Here is a 22,368-nt window from a genome sequence, read left to right as displayed (position 1 = left end):
TATCATGACCCACCACCAGGTGGCCCAGTAGACATAATTTAAGGAGTAAAACGTGAACAAAGACCTGGAGCTCCAGTGTGGGCTTCTTATTGTAACATAAACATACAGCCAGTATAAACTATAGAAGAAGTTAAGGGTTTAAATTAAAGTTATATACATTGTATGGTCACCAGTACTTTAGAAAATATATAGTTTTGAAAACAAAAAGTCATAGAAAAGAAAAGGCAGTGGGGCAAAATACTGACAAAATAACACAGTGACGTAACAACAAGTGTGCGTGATGGGGTGCTGTCCGGCTGTTTGATCTTTTGTTTGGTCCAATGGCACGGACCAGTTTTACCACGGATGACAGGAGATGGAACAGCCATAGCGGGAAGGAACTGGAAAAACATCTGTGTGCATTGAAAAACAGGGTTGCGTCCTCATTCAGAGCCTCTGAAGCAGTATACCATGACTGGTTTGCTCTGAGCCAAGCCCAGACCCAGCAGGAGGGTGCCTGAGTAGTGGGTCCCCAGCATGTTTTAGATCAGAGGGGGATAGGGAGAAACAAGGCACTTTTTTTAATATGCTAATTAATAGTGCCACTGCAGATGTACAGTCAATATTACAACACTCACCACACCTGAGCCTTTAATTTCTAACTGCTTATGCATATTTTATGATGGCCTTGCATGAAATATTGATTCAGAAACACTGGATTTTTTTTCTGCCAGGCATACATTATTGTAAAATAAATAAGAAATAAGCAGTTTTATTAAATAATTTAAAGTTGCACACCCTGTGATTACAAAGTTGATATATTTATTTTTGTAAATTTTAAGGATTAAATTTAAATGTGTCAGTGTTCGTCAGTATCTACCGGGTGGCTAAGCAACAATTGCTAATACAAGCTTTCAGGAGTATTTCACATGCACACTGAACTGGAGTTATATCATAGACTGTACCTAAAAGCTGGACGCAGTGTGTACACTAAAGCCAGATGATATCAAACCTCTTCTGGCATTAGTATCAGCACAAAAACTGTGTATCTGGAGGCTTCATGGCAATGCCTTCCATGGCACTATTCACATGGTATGTGCCAATATTCTGTGAATAGGCAACAGATCTTAAAAGATGTAATCCACCTCTTACCTGTTGGAGCTGACAACCGTGTAATGGAATCATTTTGGATGTGAAAAATGAGCCCTGTTCTATTATTTAATGAGTCCTCGATGCGTTACGCTGCTGTTACCGTTTCTGTCTCAACACACTTGATCAGCCTCTGCTTCAGGTGAGCTGATTCCAACACCTGCCTTGTTTTTATTAACTAAAACAAAAACGTATGAGGGCTGCAAGGTCACCTCAAGGTGTTTGCTGCCTGCTTACTGTGATGGACAGATAGAAACCAAAACCTTCATTAAATCTTTAGGATGTCTGGCCTGGTGGTGGTGTGTGTATGTGTTTGTATGTATGTGTGGTCAAGTAACAACACAAGTAAGAGGTGCATTAGATAATCTGGATCTTTGGTCTGTTGGGAAGAGCCGTGAAGACACACACACTCACACAATCAGCCATAGCATCTGTATGTTAATAAAACGTAAGTGTCGCAGCTTCTGAGGATAACAGCCTGTCCAAGAGGGATCACCTTTGGTTTCCAGAATTTGCTTGACTTAACCACGAACTCACCTGTTGAGCAGCTCACAGTCGCCATAGTGACAGGACTGGATACCTGAGTTGGGTGCTTGGCGGGCATCCAAGGCAAAGGAGAGTCAGCCAGCTGAGGAGGTCGGGATCTGTAAGTGCTGCAGAGGACGGAGAGAGTCAGACACGTCCTATTTTTCATCATGCCGAGAAAAAGTGATGCAGCTAAAATGGAAGAAGGTAAGTTAATGGCTGGAGGACTGGAGGATTCATTTAGTTTCATTGGTAATTGAAGAAAGTGCAGACAGGTTTACCTATTCAAGGACGATTCAAGCCTTTTTACTTTTGGTCTAGGGCCTAACATCATGTTGGCTTCCTTCTTTAATGTTCAAATTAATCCACTAACTTGTGGCCTCATCCTGATCCTGATGTAATTTGGCTGCTTTCTCTTTTTGGATCAATGCAACACTCACAGTGTAAGAGTTAATTGTGTAATTGTAGCTAAAAACCTGCACGACTTTAAACGCTCTCAAAGCTGGCGAAGGATGCTTTATAGCTCAGGATGTTCTCTCTTGTTGCTCTTGTCCTGATGCACGCAGGGCAAAAAAAAATATGGCAGTATCTTTTTGTGGGACAACATGAAACTAGTATGTTACTAATTATGAAATTATATTTCTATCTTTAAAACCCACCCCACTAATTTTACAGGTTAGGGTTGTGTTCCTTCCTTAAGTTCAACTTCACATTTACTTTCACCACTTCTGCAACCCAGGGAAGGAATTAGTCTTGGTCTGCTCACCCAAGACACATCCAACAATGCACAACATGATACAAAATACAAGTGCATGTAACAGATCAGTGCAGTGTAACAATACCTGTCTCTAAAGTGCTCTATAGTGCAGTGAGGTGCTGTCCAGACTAATGAATGGGGCAAGAGGCTCAGTTAATATTGCAAATACATGGTGTGTGTGTGTGTGTGTGTGTGTGTGTGTGTGTGTGTGTGTCTGTGTGTGTGTGTGTCTGTGTGTGTGTGTAAGTTTTCCCTGCATAATATATTCAGAATCTTTCTTGTCTACATGCTCTCAGCTATCTCATGTCTTGCAGTAGTTTTACTTCCTCTTTGTGATTGTCTGCTGTGCCCTGACTGTCTTCACCTGTCCTCCTCCCTGCTGTGTCTCTTCATCTAAAGAGTTCCCAGTGTTTCTATAGTCAGTTTATTTCTTGCCCTTTTCACGTTGTGTACTTGCACGAGAGTTAGTTTCCAGAGCCAGTGTTGCACAACACTTCTTGTATTTTCAAGTTTTTTGCATCTTGCATTTGTTTTTTTGTGTTTTTTTTGTTTTGTTTTGAGAAAAAGATGCTGCGGTTTACTGAAAAATCTGCATACACATATGGAAATGCAGTAAATAAAGAAAGAGAACAACATCAAATTATCTTCTGCTTGAAGTATCAGTTTTAGTTACTGTCCTGAAATTTATATACAGTGTAGTCATCAGTAACTTTAGTGTGTTGGCGTATCTTTCTGCTCGCTCTAAAATAATAGTAATTTATTTTTTTACATCAATCTGTTTTCTTGGCATTTAACATTATACTAAAAGCAGACTGCATGCTCCAGGAGAATAAACCTCATCAGTTCTCTCTGAGCTTCGTTCCACAGCTCAAAGACTTGTCTGTAATTATAGAGGTGTACACGTGGGAGTGTGTGGTTGGCAGTCTCTCTGTGTTGGCCAGTATTAGTGATCTGTTGAGGGTGTACTCTGCCTCTTAACCAAAGTCAGCTGGTATAAGTTCCAGTGACCTTGCACTGGTTATTTTAAAAAAAAATCACCCAAAAACATTCAACAGATTCATGAAATAAAAGCCAGAAAATTCAATTTTAAAAAAGTATTGATTGAATTAACTGAACCTCTGACAAATAAAAAAACATTTAAATATTAATTTGTTTTTGTGTTTAATTGGGTAATCTATTGGGTAATTTATTTAGGTTTTTGGGAAAACAATTACACTCATAATGTGAACGTCTCAAAAACTCACAAAAACCTGTGTAGTAAATATGATACAGTTGGCATCACACGGGTTGAAAACCTTCTGCAACTTGAAATCTTGAGCAGTAATGACCCCCAGGTTAAGTTAATAAAGTTTTATGTACTTTTGTTTTTAATCACATGTGGCCTGGAGTCCTTTTTGTCTTGAGAACCACATAGGCAGTCTGAATGCATTTTAAACACATCATCTTATATCAAGAAGCCAGTCGATACTAGAGATGGCACGATACCACTTTTTTATGTCCGATACCGATACCGATATCATACATTTGGATATCTGCCGATACCGATATGAATCCGATATAGTGTTTTTTAATCAACAAAAGTGTTTTTTAAAATATCTTGCTGCATTTTGCAAGTCTGCAAGTTCATACTCAAGTTTAAAACAACAACTACACTAAAGCTATTCTGTTATACCTGTATGCAAAAAAAAATATTTCATAGTTCAGCAATACTGATCAATCTAATAAACTTAAACCTACACCATCCTCCCTATTCTGGTATTTTAAAGAGTACTTAGCATAAATATTAAGCAACCTAACTAATAGGGTTCCAACTCCCAGCAACAACAAAAATAAATAAATAAAAAATAGTAACCACCCCTCACGCTCCACCTCATGATGCTTAATCGACGTAATCAACCTTAATTTGATGCAGTGTGAAAAAAAATGCACAGAAATCAATTATTTTTCAAGAAATATTAAATAGATTCAACATCTTTCTTCAACAAAATTGCAGACTGCACAGATGGTACCTTCCCAAAGGAAAAAGTACTATAGCTTACTAGGGTATATATATTAGACTTAATAGTCACTATATACAGTAATTGACTTCTATTCCTTTTACATCAAATTAAAACTTTGGGTGTCAGATAATTATTTATTAAAAGCTCGACATTTTAAATGAGAATAAGAAAGAAAAGTATGTCTTTGTGCCCCCTTTTCCCTGTTAATGCCCTATCGGCCCCCCTGGCTAAACTTTGCTAGATCCGCCCCTGCACAGTTACCAGCCGTCAGCTACGTAGAAAAAGATCCTGGTGTAGAAATTAATATTAAATAAATTCTAACAACAGCTTATCAAGCTTAAACGTGCTGCTGTTGTTCAGCCGCTGGTTTGCTCTTTCTGGTGCAAAGTGGGCCAAAAGCAAACTAGAGACAGACTCGCGACAGAAAAGCCGATCAGCTGATCGTTAAGCAGTTTCACGATTGAAGTAGCAGCAAGAAGAGGCAGTCGCTCCATATATCGCTCGTTAAGCTTAACGCAGGAATACTTTACAAACATTCAGAGATGGACTTACACACTTGCTTTACTTCTCTCGGGGATAACTTTGTCGGAGATGAAATGCCGGGTTGCTAGCGAAGCTCCACATGCTATCCAGACCACCGACAGGTCCCGCATGCCACAGCCGCTCTATCACGTGATGCATACTGCTCCGACGTTCTGAGGTGAGTTACGGCGTGTTGCAAGTTTTGTGAGGTGCTTTCGTGATATTTAATGGATCGGATTACATTTTTTATTTTTCTCCGATATCCGATCCAGTAATTTAGGTCAGTATCGGACCGATACCGATACGATCGGTCCATCTCTAGTCGATACTAAAATATCCTGCAGGCAAAGAGTCTGTAAATGATATCTGCTGTTCTGGGGCAGGCAGCTGATATGGTTTAAGCCGAGGTGATTACTTGATTGTGTTGTTTTCTTTTTGATTGTGTGTCTTTGTGTTCTTCCTCAGTTGGCATCGAGATAGACGGAGATTTAAGTGAAAGTGACGGTGAGTGAATAAAACTGCAGTTCACCGAACTTCTTTATAACAACGATGAAAAGTTGAGAGTCTAATTAAATGCTCAGAATATCAATCGTGCGGTTTACACAGATGGTGCCACTCAGAGGAGAGGGAACAGGAGGCAGGCGGGAGGAAGAGGAGGCGTAAAGGGACGAGGACGAGGCAAAAAACCGGCCAGTGATGATGATGATGATGAGGACGATGAGGAGGAAGACGAAGCTCCCAGGGGGCGTAGAGGAGCAAACAGGAAGAAGCTGGCCAAGAAACGTGGTGGCAATGATGATGAGGATGAAAGCGAGGATGAGCCTCCCAAGAGGAAGAGAGGAGGAGCAGCCAATAAGAAGAAAGGAGGCAAAGCCCAGGACAGTGATGAGGAGGACAGTGATGTGGGGAAAGGAAAGAAGGGAAAGAAGGGAGGAGGGAAGAAAGGAAAGAAGGAGGAAGAAGAAGAGGAGACCAAGGGTAAGAAGGGTGATGGCAAAGGGAAAGGGAAGGGCAAGGGCAAAGATGATGACAAGGACAAGAAGAAGAAAAAGAAAAAGGGTGACAGGTAGGTCAGAGGAAGTCATCGTACCCTCGTGATGAATCTTTAAGATTCTCTGAAGACTCCTCTGAATTCCCTAACAGTCGTTTATGCAGGATTTGACTCCGTCTGTCCTTTCCTCCCCAGTTCATCAGATTCCAACTCCAACTCGAGTGAGGAAGAGGAGTCCATGTCAGAGGGAGAGATGGCTCGGCTGATGGAGGAGGTGGAGGAGAAGAAGAAACTCATCGCCAACATCAGGAATAAGCCTTGGAGGATGCAGCGGAGGCTCAAACTCCTAAAGTAATCTCCTTCTTTCTCATGTTACTCATATTTTAACATGAAACTTATCTTGGACTAAAATATTTGTATTTTAAAAATGGTTTATTGCATTCTAATGAAAATGTTTTCCCATTTCTTCACAGGGAAGCTCAAGAATTTGTGGATAAGTTTGAAGGCGCTTTGGGGAAAGGGAAAGGCCGAAAGTGGTATGCCTACAAAGTGATGATGACAAAGGTTAGGCACAATATTTAGATTTTATCCTTGTGTTTGCTTGTGCTCTGCTTCTCTAATTTGCTGTCTTGTTTTGTTTTTTAAATCTAAGAAATGGATCAAGTTTCAGAGGGATTTTGAAAATTTCAGAACAGCGTGCATCCCATGGGAGAGGAAGATCAAGGAGGTGGAAAGTAAGTTTATTGTTTACAGCTCATCTGTGTTTAGCAGCAATGGAAAACTCCTTCTGGGCAGATGCAAAAACTAAAAATGTTCTCACTGTCCCCAGGTCACTTTGGGTCATCCGTTGCATCTTACTTTATTTTCCTGCGATGGATGTACGGCATGAACCTTGTGCTTTTTGGATTCACCTTTGGACTTGTGGTCATCCCTGAGGTGACATCATGTTGTCCTCTTACCCAGAAAAATACGTAAATGTAAACACTGTACCGTTGATGGTCAGATGTTGATGGTCTAGTTACAAGGCAACAAATATGGCTTTGTTTAATCCAATGGGATTGATTGACAGTTAATTTTGTAATTAAATGGTTGTGTAAAGACACCAACCTAATGTAGTCTCCACCTACACAGACAGGAATTACCAAACACCCATTTTTCACTATATAAACAACACTTTGAAGCCATTTACCTTTACCTCCATATAAATTCTCGTTTACTTCAGTTGACAAACTTCACGTGAGACAAACATCTCCTTATGCATTATAAATCCAAGCTGCCGCTGTGGTTCGGTCAGCTCCTGGGTCAGTTAGTTCATTAAGATAAGAACTGGACTTCAGAGGTAGCAGTTGGGAGATGGAGTTGATCTCACAGGCCCCTCCCCCCCCCCTTTTTTTTCCCTCTCGAGTCTTTTTTTTAATCGATAAAAGGACAATATAAAAGCTTTCTTGCACATAAATTTACCATTGTTAGGAATGTCACACTGATCATCCACACATTTTGAAAGCATGTCCAGTTTTCAGGACAGTGAAGACAAAACCTTTCTTTTATTAAACTCTCATTTAAGAACATTTAAGAACTATTAATTGTTAAAACTGGGATTTGTCGCCATGTTGCCAGGAAGAACTTGCTGGGTGATATTTGAAATTTGCACAAATTCATTGTTTTATGTTGTCTCCAGGTCCTGATGGGTCTTCCCTATGGGTCTATTCCCAGGAAGACTGTACCCAGAGCAGAGCAGGATACTGCTCAAGACTACTCTGTCCTCATGGACTTCAATGTGAGTTTAGCACAAAATGAATTATTTTCTTTTTCTTTTTCTTTTTTTTGCCTGTCCCATTTGGTTCTTTAGCCGTCAGAATTGTTGTCTGAAGACCAACAAGGATACCCAATGGATTTACTTCGCCAGATGGATCATCACGGCCTTGCTGTATTTGTCCATTTGATCAACCTTTGTTGTTATTGTTTATTTTATTTTATTTTCAGTTGTTACAGACGGGACAGACATGATGAGGGATAGGAAAGGGAGAAAGAAAGATGAAGGAAAAGAAAAACAGAAGGGAAGACGGACAGTGAGAAAGGGCACTTAAAAGAGAAAAAAAATCTCCTGAGTCACCTGTTGAGAGAAAAAGAAGAGAAAACAAGCAAAAAAAACAGAGCAACATACTAAACACAACACCATCACGTTATCTAGCTAAGTGTAAACAGCAGTAAATACTAAATATTGAATGTTGTTGTGTAGCAAGCAGGACACGCAGCGCACAATGTGCTTGGAAATAGCAGCCAATAAAGGTGTAGTTTATGTCTATGAACAGTGAACACCCGTGTGCACACCTGTGTGGATCAGCGTGCTTGTATTCAAAAGGTTTCCCCATGTAATGGTCTGCTAGAGGATGTAGAGAGCCATGAAGGGCATGAAGCAGGCATGGAGGAGATCCAGGCCCCAGACATCCAGAGGCCCCAGAGTGCGAGAGCCCAAGGAGGACCACCGGAGGGGCATCCGTGCCACCCTCCTGGGAAGAGCCCCAGATGAGGGGTCACCCAGTAGCCACGGAGCAGAAGCCAGAGGGGGCTGCAGTAGCGTGCCCGCCGGCTCTGCCAGCAGCCAGCTGTGCCAGAGTGAACTGAGCCGCAGGCCCAGAGGCCCGAGGGCCCCCTTTGCCCCGGAAGAGGCCTGACCGAGCAACAGGCACCAGGCCCCGCCAAGTAGTCACTGGGAGTGAGCTGGTACATGCCTGAGCGCCCAGCCCCGGACACCAAGAACCACCAACGCACCGACCCCTGAGGGCATCAGTTACCAGTTGCCTCCCCTGCACCCTGGTGACACACCCGCACCCCAAGGCCCTACTTGTGTGGGTGAGTGTGTTGGAGCGGGAAGAGGGAGGCAGCCGGGGATGGGGAGGAAAAGAAGGGAGGAGCAAGATGCCCCTCCCTGGGGCCAGCTCCCCCACGCAGCCACAAGGAGAACACCCTCTAAGAGCAACCAGTGCCACTAACCCCAACCCCTGTGTTAAGCCCTCCAGGGATAACGTCCCTAGGGAGTCTCCAGACGCCCTAAGCCCGTCCCAACCTCCACATCAACCACACTGGCGACCCACCCCCGCTAGGTGATGGAGCCCAGAGGGATTGATCTAATGTGGTGGCAGAGGCTGTATCGAGGCTAATGTGATCTATATTATGGTTTCTATATTGGCTAGTATTAAGATTATTTTTATTTTTCCAGTTCATGAGGACCGTTTTCTTGTCAATGCATAGGGCAGTAAAAACCATGTGGACTGTATTAGTTTCTGTAGTGACATCATCCAATTTGCCCAACAAGCACACTAAAGGGGAAGTTTGAATGTTACATTTCAGACACTTTGATAAGTCTTTACATATTTCGCGCCAAAACTTCTGCACTGGTGGACAGAACCAAAGAGCGTGGATGTAATTGTCTGGTGTATTGCCTTGACAGTGTGAGCAGTCGTTGGAAGATGTAAAGCCCATCTGGAACATCCGATGACCTGTATAGTGCACTCTATGTAGTATTTTGTATTGTATTAATTGCAGACTGGGATTTCTAATCAATTTAAAGGTTTTTAAGCAAATCTGAGACCAGAAGTTTTGGTCTAAGCCGACTGACAAATCTGCTTCCCACTTTGCAATAGGAAGTGATATTGATTCATCTATTTTAGAAAGTGTTCTGTATATTTTAGATAATAATTTAGGGGATTTAAGAGTAAAAAAATGTACCGCACTTGGTGGTGTTTGCAATTCAACTTGACTGAGGTTAAATTTCTTTTTTACTATGGATTTAATTTGTTGATATTCTAAAAATCTTTTCTTGTTGATCCCATATTGTGCAACTAGTCTGTCAAATGGAATAAACTCTGTTCCCTCTAATATATGTTCTAAGTATTTAATTCCTTTACAACTCAATTCTGGAAAATTAATCATATTATTGTTTTGTAATATGTCAGGGTTATTCCAGATAGGTGTACGTCTGCATGGGACTAATGAAGACTCTGTCATTTTTAGAAACTCCCACCATGCTGTCAAAGAAGAGATTATGTTGATGCTTTTAAAACATTCATGTTTTGATGTTTGAGCTGATAAATGGTAGGTCTGAAATCTCTAGATCATTGCATAGTGCCTGTTCAGCATCTAGCCAGGGCTAATCTAAGAAGGTATGTTTTAACCATTCTGAGATGAACTGAAGCCTGTTGGCTAAGAAATATTGTTGAAAATTAGGCAGATCTAATCCTCCTTTGTCCTTGGTTCTTTGTAGCGTTTTTAAGATGATACGCGGGGGTTTATCTTTCCAAAGGAATTTAGAAACATACGAGTCTAGGGATCTGAACCAATCTTGTGATGGTTTGTTCGGGATCATTAAAAATAAGTAATTTATTTTTGGCAAGATCATCATTTTTATAGTGGCCACCCTTCCCATGAGTGATATGGGTAGAGATCTCCATCTAGTCAGATGACCTTCTACTTTCTTTAGAAGTGGGATGTGGTTTAATTTAGTTAAGTCTGAAAGCTTCGGAGGGACATTAATACCTAAATATTTAATATTTCCAGATTGTAGTGGGGCAGAAGAAGAATTATGGAGGGAGCAGTTAACTGGAAGAACTGTAGATTTTGGCCAGTTAATTGAATAATCTGAAACTCTTGAAAACCAGTTTATTAGAGTAATTACCTCAGAGAGGTTGGTTTGTGTGTTTTGCAGAAAAAGCAACACATCATCCGCATAGAGACTGATTTTATGTTCTACGTTCTTACATTTTATGGTGTATCTTGTCTAAATGCTGCTGCTAGTGGTTCGATAAAAATTGCAAAAAGTGAAGGGGAGAGTGGGCATCCCTGCCTGGTGCTCCTCAGGAGACAGACGCTGGAGGATGTCTGGTCATTTGTTCTGACACAAGCTGTTGGGGAATTATATAATATTTTTAGCCAGTTTATGAAAGAGTTTCCAAAACCAAATAAAAATTTCCAGTTAACTCTGTCAAACGCTTTTTCTGCATCTAGAGATAATGTTGTGGTTTCAATGTTTTTACTGCATGAGTGGTCTATTAAATTAAGTAATCTACGTGCGTTTGTTGATGAGTGCCAGAGCTGTGAGTGCCGACCTTTTATGAAACCAGTTTGGTCAGGATGAATTAAGAGGGGGGTTATCTTCTCTAATCTTTTTGAGAGAGCTTTGCAGATTATTTTGAGGTCTGCATTTATAAGGGATATTGGACGATAGCTTGAGGGAAATAAAGGGTCTTTGCCTGGTTTTAGCAGGAGATTAATGTTGGCAGAATTCATATTTGGTGGTAGTCTGCCATTTTCCTTGATTTCCTGCAACATTCTGTGGAATACTGGTGCCAGAATTGTCCAGAATTCTTTGTAGAATTCTGCAGGGTAGTCGTCTGGACCTGGAGCCTTATTATTAGGCATACTAATCAGGGCTTCCTGGAGTTCACCTGGCGTCAGTGGTGAATCCAGTGCCATTGCTTGACTCTAGTAATTTTGGAAGAGTTACGTTGTCAAGAAACTGATCAATTTCATTTTTAGACGGGTTTATTTGTGGTGAATATAGAGTTTCATAGAAATCCCTAAAAATGTTGTTTATTCTTCCAGGGTCATATGTTGTGTTTCCAGATAAATCTTTAACAGCACATATAGTTGTTTTTTCTTTCTTTATTTTTAACTGGTTAGCTAGAAATCGACCTGATTTTTTACTGTGTTCAAAATTCTGCAAGCGAAGTCTTTGTACTAGGAATTCTGTTTTTTTTTTATTAATAATTTCATTTAATTCTAGTTTTGTTTTGCATATTTTGTTCATTATTTCTTGATCTTGGTCCCACGCGTAGGCTTCTTCTAAGGATTTGATGTTTTTTCTGAATATTTTTGTTTTCTTCTTTGTGTGATGAGAAAGAAATTATTTTACCTCTCATCACAGCTTTCCCTGCTTCCCATAGAACAGAAGCTGATGTTCTGGGAGTGTCATTATAGTCTACTCTTTTTTAAAATATTTAATAAAGTCTTCATCTTTGAGCAGCGATGTATTGAATCTCCAGTTTTTACTTGGTGTAGCGTTCTTCTTATGTATTAGTGTTAAAGATACAGGAGCGTGATCGCTGACAGCTATAGGGTGAATCTCAGTATCTGAAATGTCACTCAGCAGTGAGCTGCTGACCAAAAAATAATCCAGACGAGAGTAGGAGTGATGGACATGTGAGAAGAAAGTATATTCCTTACTGCTGGGGTGAAGGGAGCGCCATGCATTGCAAAGACCATAGTCGCTCATAAACTGTTTGATTATATTTGTGGACTGCCAATTGCGCTGAGTTCCTGTTGTGTTGAGCCTATCCATTTCTTCATTTAGTCCAAGGTTGAGGTCGCCTCCAAGAATAAGTGTGCAATCAAGGTGTTCAGAGAGTGCACTAAAAAATCTGTGAAAGAGTGAGGGTCAACATCAACATTTGGACCATATATACTTACAATACATAGCTTTTTGTTAAATACTGATAATTTAATAATAAGGAATCTGCCCTCTGGATCTATAACTGTATCGAGTACTGTAAAATTAACATTTTTATGTATTAAAATTGCTAGTCCCCTTTGTCTAGAATTATAACAGGCTGCAAACATATTAGGAAACTCAGGTGTTTTAAGTTCGTTTAAACCTGTGACAGGCCTGTGAGTCTCTTGTAATAAAACAACATCTGCCTGTAGTTTTTTAAGCTGGTTAAATATCTTTAACCTTTTTTCTCTGGTGCCAGCTCCATTTACATTCCATGTGACAAACCTTAGTGTGCCCATAATTGTGTGTGTATGTCTAATGATGTAGGCTGGGTATTTCGTTTAGACAGGTGAAGAGAATGTGGAAACATCACTTGTTTGTAAATAGAAAGAGAGGCTCCATAAGTCTGACTATGTGTGTGTATATTCACTAATATGAACAAGCATGGCTTGCGTGTGTGTCCTATAAGTCTGTGTGTGCTGTGAGGCTGTTGTAAATGTGCTGCCGTTGAACGCATGTGTTTGCGTGATTTTCTTTTTCTATATGCAGGAACCTTTGGTGATCCATCAAAGATGTTTTAGCTAAAGCAAAGTCACTTGAGTTGGAATGAATATTCACTTTTCCTGTGTTTGAGCACTCATAATGATCTGAAGAGTTAGAAAAGTTTTTTTTTAATATATATATTATAATATATATTGAAAACCACCTGGCACAGACAGGCACACGATAACTGACAGATCTCTGGCAGAGCAACTCGTCATTTAAATTTCTGCTATTTTCAGTATTACCCCTTTGGATCTATAGGCAAGAAGATAAGTGAGAAAACATGGCATCCAAAATGACATTTCTTCCATTCTCAGGGGTACTGCAAATATTCAGTGCTGTTCTACGGATATTACAACGACCAGAGGACCGTCGGCGTGCTGAAGTTCAGGCTACCTTTGTCCTACCTCATGGTCGGCATTGGCACTTTCGGCTACAGCCTGATGCTTGTGATCCGCACGTGAGTGTACAGTACATGCGTGGATGCGTGCCAGTTCAGTCACATACATCACAAACCAGGTGGTCGCAGATTCATTGCAGAGTTAAGAAATCGGATGTATGCAGGGATATATTTTGATACATTTATTTGCTTTTTATCCAAAAGCACCGAGCAGTTTGCGAAAAAATATGTCTTTAACTATAAATTACATCATCATCATTAAATAATGTAGAAACTGAAGATGAGTTAGTAGGTATGGTATTTTTATTTTCTTTGCTTGTAGAATGGCCAAAAATGCTGATGTTGGTGGTGGAGATGGGGAGGATTCAGACTTCACCTTCGCCTGGAAGATGTTCACCAGCTGGGATTACCTCATTGGCAATGCGGAGACCGCTGACAACAAGTACGCCTCCATCACCACCAGTTTCAAGGTAACCAGAACAATCCTAAAGCCTTCGGGATGCTCAATATGGAATATATACAACATCCAATCTACTTCATTTACAATATTTTTGCAGTTTTTACAGGAATTGACCCATAGGTCTAACAAGGAAACTTGTGCAAAATATATGTATGTGTTATTTTATATCATATTATTACATATTATTATATTATAATTTACAGCTTCCGATGTTTATAATGTTTTGTAGCGATCCTTGGCTAACAGACCCAGATTAGCAAGATTTACTGCTGGTGAAGCCTTTAGGCATTAATGTAATTTAAAATAATAATTAATGACATGAGAACATTTTAGCTCTATCACAGATAAAGTAAACAGTGAGGATAAACATAAATAAGGCCAATAAAAATTGTATTCCTGTATGAAATATAATAGCATCATAAATGACCTTATCTGTGATTTTAGTCTCTATAATAGCTTAGTTATTTGAGGGTTTAGAACTGCTCATTATAATAAAAAAGCGCTTTACTGACAGTCAGTTCCCCTCATGTTTTGATAAGAACAGGAGTCCATTGTGGACGAGCAGGAGAACCAGAAGGACGAGAACATCCACCTGCGCAGGTTCCTCAGAGTCCTGGCTAACTTCCTGATCACCTGTAGCCTCGGCGGCAGTGGGTACCTCATCTACTTTGTGGTGAAGAGATCTCAGGAGTTTGCCACAAGGGACGACCTCAGCTGGTATGAGAAGAATGAGGTAATAATGGTCAGACTCACAATGCTGTTGAATACTTCACCTCAGTTCATGTAAAGATGATGAAGATTTTTTTTAAAAAAGCTTATGAATAATTTTGACTTTTTTCAGATGGAGATTGTCATGTCTCTTCTGGGCCTGGTGTGTCCACCTCTGTTTGAGACCATTGCTGAGCTGGAGGACTACCATCCTCGGATCGCCCTCAAATGGCAGCTCGGACGCATCTTTGCCCTTTTCCTCGGAAACCTCTACACGTTTCTGTTCGCCCTGTTTGATGAGGTCAACACCAAGGTATTGCAGCTGTTGTCTCCATTTAATTTGTCCACTTAGACAGTAGCACGTTTATCTCTGTTATGGTAAAGTTGAACCAAAGTTGAACCTTGTAGAGAAACACACTGACATAGTAATAGTTACATATGTTACTGAAATTGACTGGTCATGTTGAGAATTTACCTCTCATGTAAAGATTTACATTTTATTTTTCTGGCTGTTGCAGTTTGTACAAATAAATAAATAAATATTGCACATTATAAACATTAGGGTACATCATCTACATTGCAAACTGTTTAATTGAATGAGAATCTTTTCCAATTAAGGGTCTCTAGCAAAACTTTATAGACTCTTCTTGTTTATTTATTTTGTCTGGATTTCTAAAGGTTGAATGTGTACACCCTTAGTCATTAGAATCCATTAGCGCTTCTCTAAATCTTACATTTAACAATGCATGTACAACTCCAATTCCTGGGAAACTGGGATGTTGTTTAAAATGCAAATAAAATTAGAATGTAATGATCTCAAACCCATATTTCATTCACAATAAAACATAAAAAAAAAAAATCAAATGTTGAAACTGACAAAATTAAAAAGAAAAAAGTGGCATAAGGCCATATTTATCACTGGGTAGCATCCTGTCCAGTCTGTAAACATCTGGGAACTGAGGACACCAGCTGCTCACAGAATCATACCTGTTTGTAATGCAGCAAGGCCTAAACATCACAGGCATCCAGTATTGATTTCGACCTTGTTCCTTGCACACAGGAATTTCTTTACATTCTCTGAATCTTTTGATGAATTTATGTACTGTAGATTATCACAAAGCTGAATTATTAACAATGTCTGCCAGGCAACATGATGGCACGGTGGTTAGCACCGTTGCCTCACAGCAAGAAGGCTCTGAGTTCAGTTCCGCCATCAGGCCGGGTCTTTCTCTGTGGAGTTTTCATGTTCTTCCTGCATTCACATGGGTTCTCCCCAGGTACTCTGGCTTCCTCCCACAGTCCAAAGACATACAGCTGAGCTGAGGTAACGCAGAAATTTCCCCGCCGTGGGATCAATAAAGTCTTATCTAGGGTGGGAAAAGGTTAATAGGAAACACTAAATTGGTGTGAAAGCAAGAGCGATTGGTTGTCTCCCATCTATGTGTTAGCCCTGCGCTGGTGACCTGTCCAGGCTGTACCCTGCCTCTCACCCCGCAACCCTGAGAAGCGGAAGCGGATGGATGGACAATGTCTGCCTATCTTTACCCCTATCATGTTACTGACCTGTTGCCAGTTAACTTAATTAGCTGTTCTGTATAGCACCACTTAATTTTCCAGCCTTTTGTCCCCTGTCCCAATATTCTTGAGACATGTTGCTGTCAAATTCAAAATGAGCTAATATTTGAATAAACACCTACAAAGTCTGAGTTTAACCCTTTCATGCATGAATTATGACAACCTCAATCAGGATTGTTTTCTTAAGTATTTTTATTCATCTTTAGGCATGAAACGGTGCATAAAAATACTTAAGAAAAAATCCTGATTGGGGTTGTCATAATTCATGCATGACTAGGGATGGGTATCGTTTAGGTTTTATCCGATACCGGTGCCAAATCGGTACTTTTGAAACGGTGCCGGTGCTTAAACGGTGCTCAAACCGGTGCTTAAAGAATGGAGAACACAAAATGGGTCCAAAAACCTCTCATGTTCAGCTGTTTTTTGTAAAAATATAACAATGTTAGCCTTTTCTGCAGCTATGGGGCATATATGGTATCACTCTTGGCTGGAAGCAGTGCTTAAACAATGGAAAAAACACAAACTTTGTCCTAAACCTCTCATGTTTAACTGTTTTCCACTTTTTCTTTGGTCATTTTAGCCTTTTTAGCCAGGGTGAAGGGAGTATCTGCCATCAAACAAGAGGACAGCCGCATGTAGCTATGATGATGTTTGCTAGTTCACCTTACATGCATTAATGTAATAACGTGGTTAGCCTACTCAACGTAAATTAGCTACTCACGCAGAGAAGAACAGCTGCTGCTGCCACCATCATCCGTCATCATGTCTGCTACACTGGCAGGGCTAGGGGCCAGGACTCTCCTCTTCGTGTTTTTGGGGGATGTTGCATAACAGGCAACCCACCCGCAGTAGATGTGCTTGGTGTGAGGTCTCGCAGCAAGCTATCAAATACGGCGCATTTCTGGGCTTTTAAAAAAAAACGCTATGCGTCGCCAGGTGTTTCATTGGATTTGAGGTGTTACCTCCTTTGACAGTATCACAGTATCAGCTTAAAGCACTTGTTGCAGGCTGCTGAGTTTGCATATTTTGCTGTGAAGTACAGCCAGACTTTTGACCGCTTCGCCTTGGACATTTTTAATCTGTAGCTCTGCTCTAACAGAACGTACGTACCTGGCCCCGCCTACTATCCTCGGAAACGTAAAATGATTGGCTAGAATCTAAAGTGTATCACAGCTCAGGAAAAAAAAAGCACCGAAATAAAGCACCGAAATGTGCGCTGCTTTTCGGTCTGGTTACTACCGTTTATATCAGAACCGGTGCCATCATGGCACTGGACACCGGTACCCATCCCTATGCATGACAGGGTTAAATAGCAATAATTACAATGAAACACGTCATACATCTATAGTAACACTAAACGATCAGTGAGTGGCAGGGTATGGAGTGACACATCAGTGTCCAATGTAGTGGTTTATGTGCAAGTATATCATCAACACTGACACAAATACAAGAAAACAGCTTTTGAATAGCTGTCCACTGTAGTGACCACTATGCATGAAAAGGTTAAACATTTTATGTTCCATTGTGTATAAAATAGGGCTTGCTGCCAATATTTTATAGTGGCCTTGAGTTATATACCCATGTAATCTACCTCCCTCTGAGGTTGAACTGCAATGTTTCTTTGCAGCCGCTACTCTCCTGCTTGTCTGACATTAAGACTTGGATGACTCTTAACTTCTTACACCTTAATGAAAGCAAAACTGAAGTCATTGTGTTTGGGCTTCCTAAAGATCCCAACTTCTCTCTTGACTTTTTGGGACCCCTAACCTCCGATTGCACTTCTTCCATTAAGAGTCTTGGTGTTATTTTTGACAATGCTTTTAAACTTGATAAACAAATCAGCTCTGTAGTTAAGGGATCTTTTTATCATTTGCGGATTTTAGCCAAAGTCAAGTCTTACCTTTGCAGGAACGATCTAGCAAGAGTGGTCCATGCTTTTATTACTTCACGGCTAGACTACTGCAATTCCCTCTATGCTGGCCTAGATCGTTCCTGTCTACATCGCCTTCAACTGGTGCAGAACGCTGCCGCTCGCCTGTTGACCGGTTCAAAAAAAAGAGACCACATCACTCCGGTTCTCTGCTCTCTCCACTGGCTCCCAGTTGCCTTTAGGATTGATTTTAAAATCTTATTGCTGGCTTTTAAGGTTTTAAATGGCACTGCACCTTCTTACCTGTCAGAACTCCTTAGTACTTATTGCCCCAGGAGATCTTTGAGGTCAGCCGACCTGATGCTTTTAGATGTTCCCAGGTATAAATTAAAGACAAAGGGAGAGAGGGCGTTTGCTGTGGCTGCACCCAGACTGTGGAACAGTTTACCTCCTCACGTCAGACTCTCCAAAAGCCTAGAAACTTTTAAAACCGCTCTTAAAACTCACCTCTTTTCATTGGCTTTTAGAAAGGTTTAATTTATTTGTTTTATATATTTTTATTTTATTTTTATCAGCGAGGTGTTATTACGAAATTGTGTTCTATTGTATTTTTATCTGTATTTACTGTACAGCACTTTGGTCAGCCTTGGTTGTTTTTAAATGTGCTCTATAAATAAACTTGACTTGACTTGACTAATTGTAACAATATGTCCGCTGTGTGAAAATTTACTGACTGATTATCCTCTTTGTTCCCTTCAGCTGGAGGAAGAGCAGTCCATAAAGAACGCCTCCATCTGGGCCATGAAGGAGTACTACGCCAACTACTCACGTCTGATGAATGACTCAGAAGCCACCCCGCCTCCAATGGATCCAGCTGATGTCATTAGAGGACCATGCTGGGAGACTGCAGTGGGCATTGTACAAATGACAACTTATTTTCATTTATAATAAACATCTCAATCACAAGTAAAACCACAACCACAGAAAACTAACAGGCTTGGTGAATTTTTTAACGGCACGAATTAGAAGTGTTAAAATTTATGTATAACTGTGCTGTTCCAGGAGTTTGTGAAGCTGACCGTGTCAGACATCCAGGTGTCCTACCTAACCATCCTGATTGGTGACTTTGCCCGAGCTGTGATTGTACGTTTCCTTAACTACTGCTGGTGCTGGGACCTGGAGGCTGGATTTGTAAGTCTCTTAATTAAATTAATATAAACACTCCACAGCCCCTTCTTATCTGTGGACATTGTAGTAACTTTTGAGGTGGAAGAGGCATTTTACCCAGGGGACATTTCACATTTACAAAGTGAGCTATAGCATGTTGAGCCAGCGTGCACAAGAGGAGCCTCAAATTAGGACCAAATGGAATCAAGCAATCATTCAGTCACACCTGTTGCTTTCATGAGATGTAAATATGTCTTCTGTAAAAACAACATGTAATAATATGGATTTCATTTAGGAATACCAGACACTGGATATTTGAATTAAGCATCTGATGAAACCTTTGATGAAACATTGCTCAACAAAAATTTATAAGACACTTGATTATCATAGTAAAACACAAAGTCTGTTAAACTTCAAAAATATTAATCTCTCTGGTTAGGAATTATAAAGCATTGTTTATAAAACCATCATAAACCAATGAATGTGAAAAAAAAATACAAGTGTAGAGGTGAAAACAAAAAGACAACTTCCCCATAAAAGTAATGTTCTTGCAGGTGGTGGCCATAAACACTGGCTCTCACCTTATCCATCCAAATGGATTTTTCTCTAGTTGTGTTTTTTGCTAGTGTCCTTGGTACTATTGGTAGTTTCATGAATGTTGAGGGATTTGCCTGAAAAAAACTGTCACCATAAGAGAGGTTTCAGTTAAATTCAACAGCCCCCTCGAGGTGCTTTATAAGGTAAGGTAAAGACCCTACAATGATACAGAGAAAATCCCAAAAAAGCAGATGACCCCCTCTGAGCAAATACTTGACAACAGTGGGAAGGAAAAACTCCCTTTTAACAGGAAGAAACGTCTGGAAGTGCCAGGCTCAAAATGAAACCAAACTTGATGTAAAATTGTATTCTTGCATTCATTCTAGTAAATAATTTGTAGAATGATTCACTATTAGCCATTCTACCAATGATTATAACAAAGTCTGATTGGATTAGGTAAGTGGTCAATAACTGCACTTCCTATAAATGACCAATTGAGACAGAATCCAGAAGCAAGTCAATCCCTGTAGACGCCCATGTATGATACCCAACTACACATGGTTACAGCTACACCCAAAAATGATTTTAACATTCTTTGGATAATTTCATCCTTCAAAAAGATTCATGATTTCTTTTATAACTCATCCATCTGGATACTGGAGTTAGGGACATGGCCACTTGACAAGAGTTGGTGCCTTTATATTAATTTATTTAGCTGAAAAATATTATGGCCCACTAGTCTGTTTTGCTGTGAAACTAATACTTGTCTCTGATCACTTCAGCCATCATACGGCGAGTTTGACATCAGTGGAAATGTTCTTGGATTGGTCTTCAATCAAGGCATGATTTGGTACAAACTTTACTTTACCTATGAGCGTCATGTACACTGACCTGCAACCCTTGTATTTATCGAGCCACTCTAAAGCTGAGAAACCATTTTTGTGATCATTATAATATATTTCTTCCTACTCAGTGTTTTTAAATTTGACCTATTTCTGGTGGTAAATCAATCTTGTTTTGGTATTTACCTGCTCACTTGATCCTTTTTGATATAAGGATGGGTGCATTTTATGCCCCCGGGCTGGTGGGCATCAATGTGCTCCGCCTCCTCAGCTCCATGTACTATCAGTGTTGGGCTGTGATGGCCACTAACGTCCCCCACGAGAGAGTTTTCAAGGCCTCTAAGTCCAACAACTTCTACATGGGTCTCCTGCTCCTCGTGCTCTTCCTTAGCCTGTTACCTGTTGTCTACACCATCATGACGCTGCCACCTTCGTTTGACTGTGGACCTTTCAGGTGATAAAAAGCACAGATATTAATCCGAAAAAAAGATACATGAAGTGCTATTATATTGCTATTATGAAATGCAGCGAGTAAGTTATTGTTTGCAGTGGAAAGGACAAGATGTTTGACATAATCATGGAGACGATTGACCTGGACCTGCCGGCCTTCATGGGAACACTCTTTAGCTATGCAGCTAACCCCGGTCTCATTATACCAGCTGTACTTCTCATGGTGTGAGTGTAAACACCCATAAAACCACACTCTGGCCTACATGCAGGTGTAGAATTACTCAAAATCCCACTTTTTCATTTGAAGCCACTAAAAAAGAAAATTAATCCTGTCCTATCTCTTTCACAGACTCGCCATCTATTATTTGAACTCAGTATCCGAGGCATACCAAAACTCCAACATGGAGCTGAAGAAAAAGATGAAGATGGTGTGTAGAAAAAGTCCAAAGTTCATTCTGCACACGTGCTGAATAGGGCTCTTGCTCTAGAGCTGAGAACTGCATAAACTATAGGATTAATACCTTTTTAGCAGAAATGTCAGACACAGGTTAAAATATCATATCATAGCAAGTGATAGTGGTCATGATGTTTGGTAGAGACATTCATTTTCACCTCAGGGCACATAAAGTTCTGCTCAATGAACAAGCCAGCTGGAATTCCCAAACTTTTCTTGTTTATATCATATCATACTCGAAGACCAGGCTTAGCAATATATCGTGTGCATCTAATAGATCCTCCAAAACTATTATGCCTAACTCTATTTTTTAATCCAGGCTCGCGATGAAGAGAAGAATCGAAGGAACAATGCAGACACCACCAACCAGGTCATGAAAGACCTGGAGGACCTTCTACCGAACCGATCCCTCATTCCCCCTGCTCCACCAGAGCCTGGTCAGAACTACATCCTGATGATCGCGTTGACTTTCAAAGCATAACTCTGATTAGACTACAACGTGGACAATAACCATTTCTCTCTCTCTGAACAGAAAAACCACCAGAGCAAGAACCAAAACCAAAACCAACAAAGACAAAACCCGGGACAGCTGGTAAAGGTGTTAACCTGCAGAAAGATGTGGCTCTAGCGTCGTCCAACCCTAATGCTCGAGGGCCAGTAAGCAGGCCACCTGGACCCAGAGGACCTGGACCAGGTCCAGGTGCTGGACCGGGTCGAGGCCGTGGGAGAGGGCCCCCTCCGAGATAACAGTGGGAGAAACTGATGTTCCTGCAGGCGGTTTTCATTCCTCAGTCTTTCTTAATTTCACTAAATACTTTTAATAGCTCCTTGAAGTCAGCTGGAAAGATATTTTGGATATTTTGAACCTATAATCTGTAACATACAGTACAGTTCATCTATGTTTGCTTAGTGGGTACACTGCAACCATATTTAGCCCTTTCAGGCAAATGTA

At 40.5% G+C, this 22,368-nt stretch overlaps 1 protein-coding gene across 1 annotated transcript; it reads left to right on the top strand.

Moving 5' to 3' along the window:
- Window positions 1-1,823: 1,823 nt before the first annotated feature.
- Window positions 1,824-22,163, top strand: tmc2a (transmembrane channel-like 2a). The gene is made up of 20 exons (XM_085357068.1): window positions 1,824-1,860; window positions 5,398-5,436; window positions 5,539-5,998; window positions 6,119-6,274; window positions 6,397-6,487; window positions 6,576-6,657; window positions 6,753-6,859; window positions 7,602-7,700; window positions 13,271-13,413; window positions 13,676-13,823; window positions 14,358-14,546; window positions 14,655-14,834; window positions 18,726-18,884; window positions 19,029-19,157; window positions 20,453-20,520; window positions 20,727-20,966; window positions 21,062-21,187; window positions 21,312-21,390; window positions 21,736-21,853; window positions 21,949-22,163. Exons 1-20 carry the CDS (start codon window positions 1,824-1,826, stop codon window positions 22,161-22,163), a joined length of 2,865 nt encoding a protein of 954 aa, XP_085213194.1.
- Window positions 22,164-22,368: the final 205 nt, after the last annotated feature.

Source organism: Diplotaxodon limnothrissa, linkage group LG7 (genome assembly GCF_057381915.1).
Source record: "Diplotaxodon limnothrissa isolate DT_005_m linkage group LG7, D_limnothrissa_male_GT1.1, whole genome shotgun sequence".
Classification (NCBI taxonomy): Eukaryota; Metazoa; Chordata; class Actinopteri; order Cichliformes; family Cichlidae; genus Diplotaxodon; species Diplotaxodon limnothrissa.
This window is presented reverse-complemented; position numbering and strand designations above follow the sequence as displayed.

Bases quoted from the DNA above. Each gene is read 5' to 3' on its own strand.
- tmc2a (XM_085357068.1), top strand. From the start codon at position 1,824: ATGCCGAGAAAAAGTGATGCAGCTAAAATGGAAGAAG. The intron at 1,861-5,397 runs GTAAGTTAATGG...GTTCTTCCTCAG, and splicing joins TGCAGCTAAAATGGAAGAAG to TTGGCATCGAGATAGACGGA. The intron at 13,824-14,357 runs GTAACCAGAACA...TGATAAGAACAG, and splicing joins CCATCACCACCAGTTTCAAG to GAGTCCATTGTGGACGAGCA.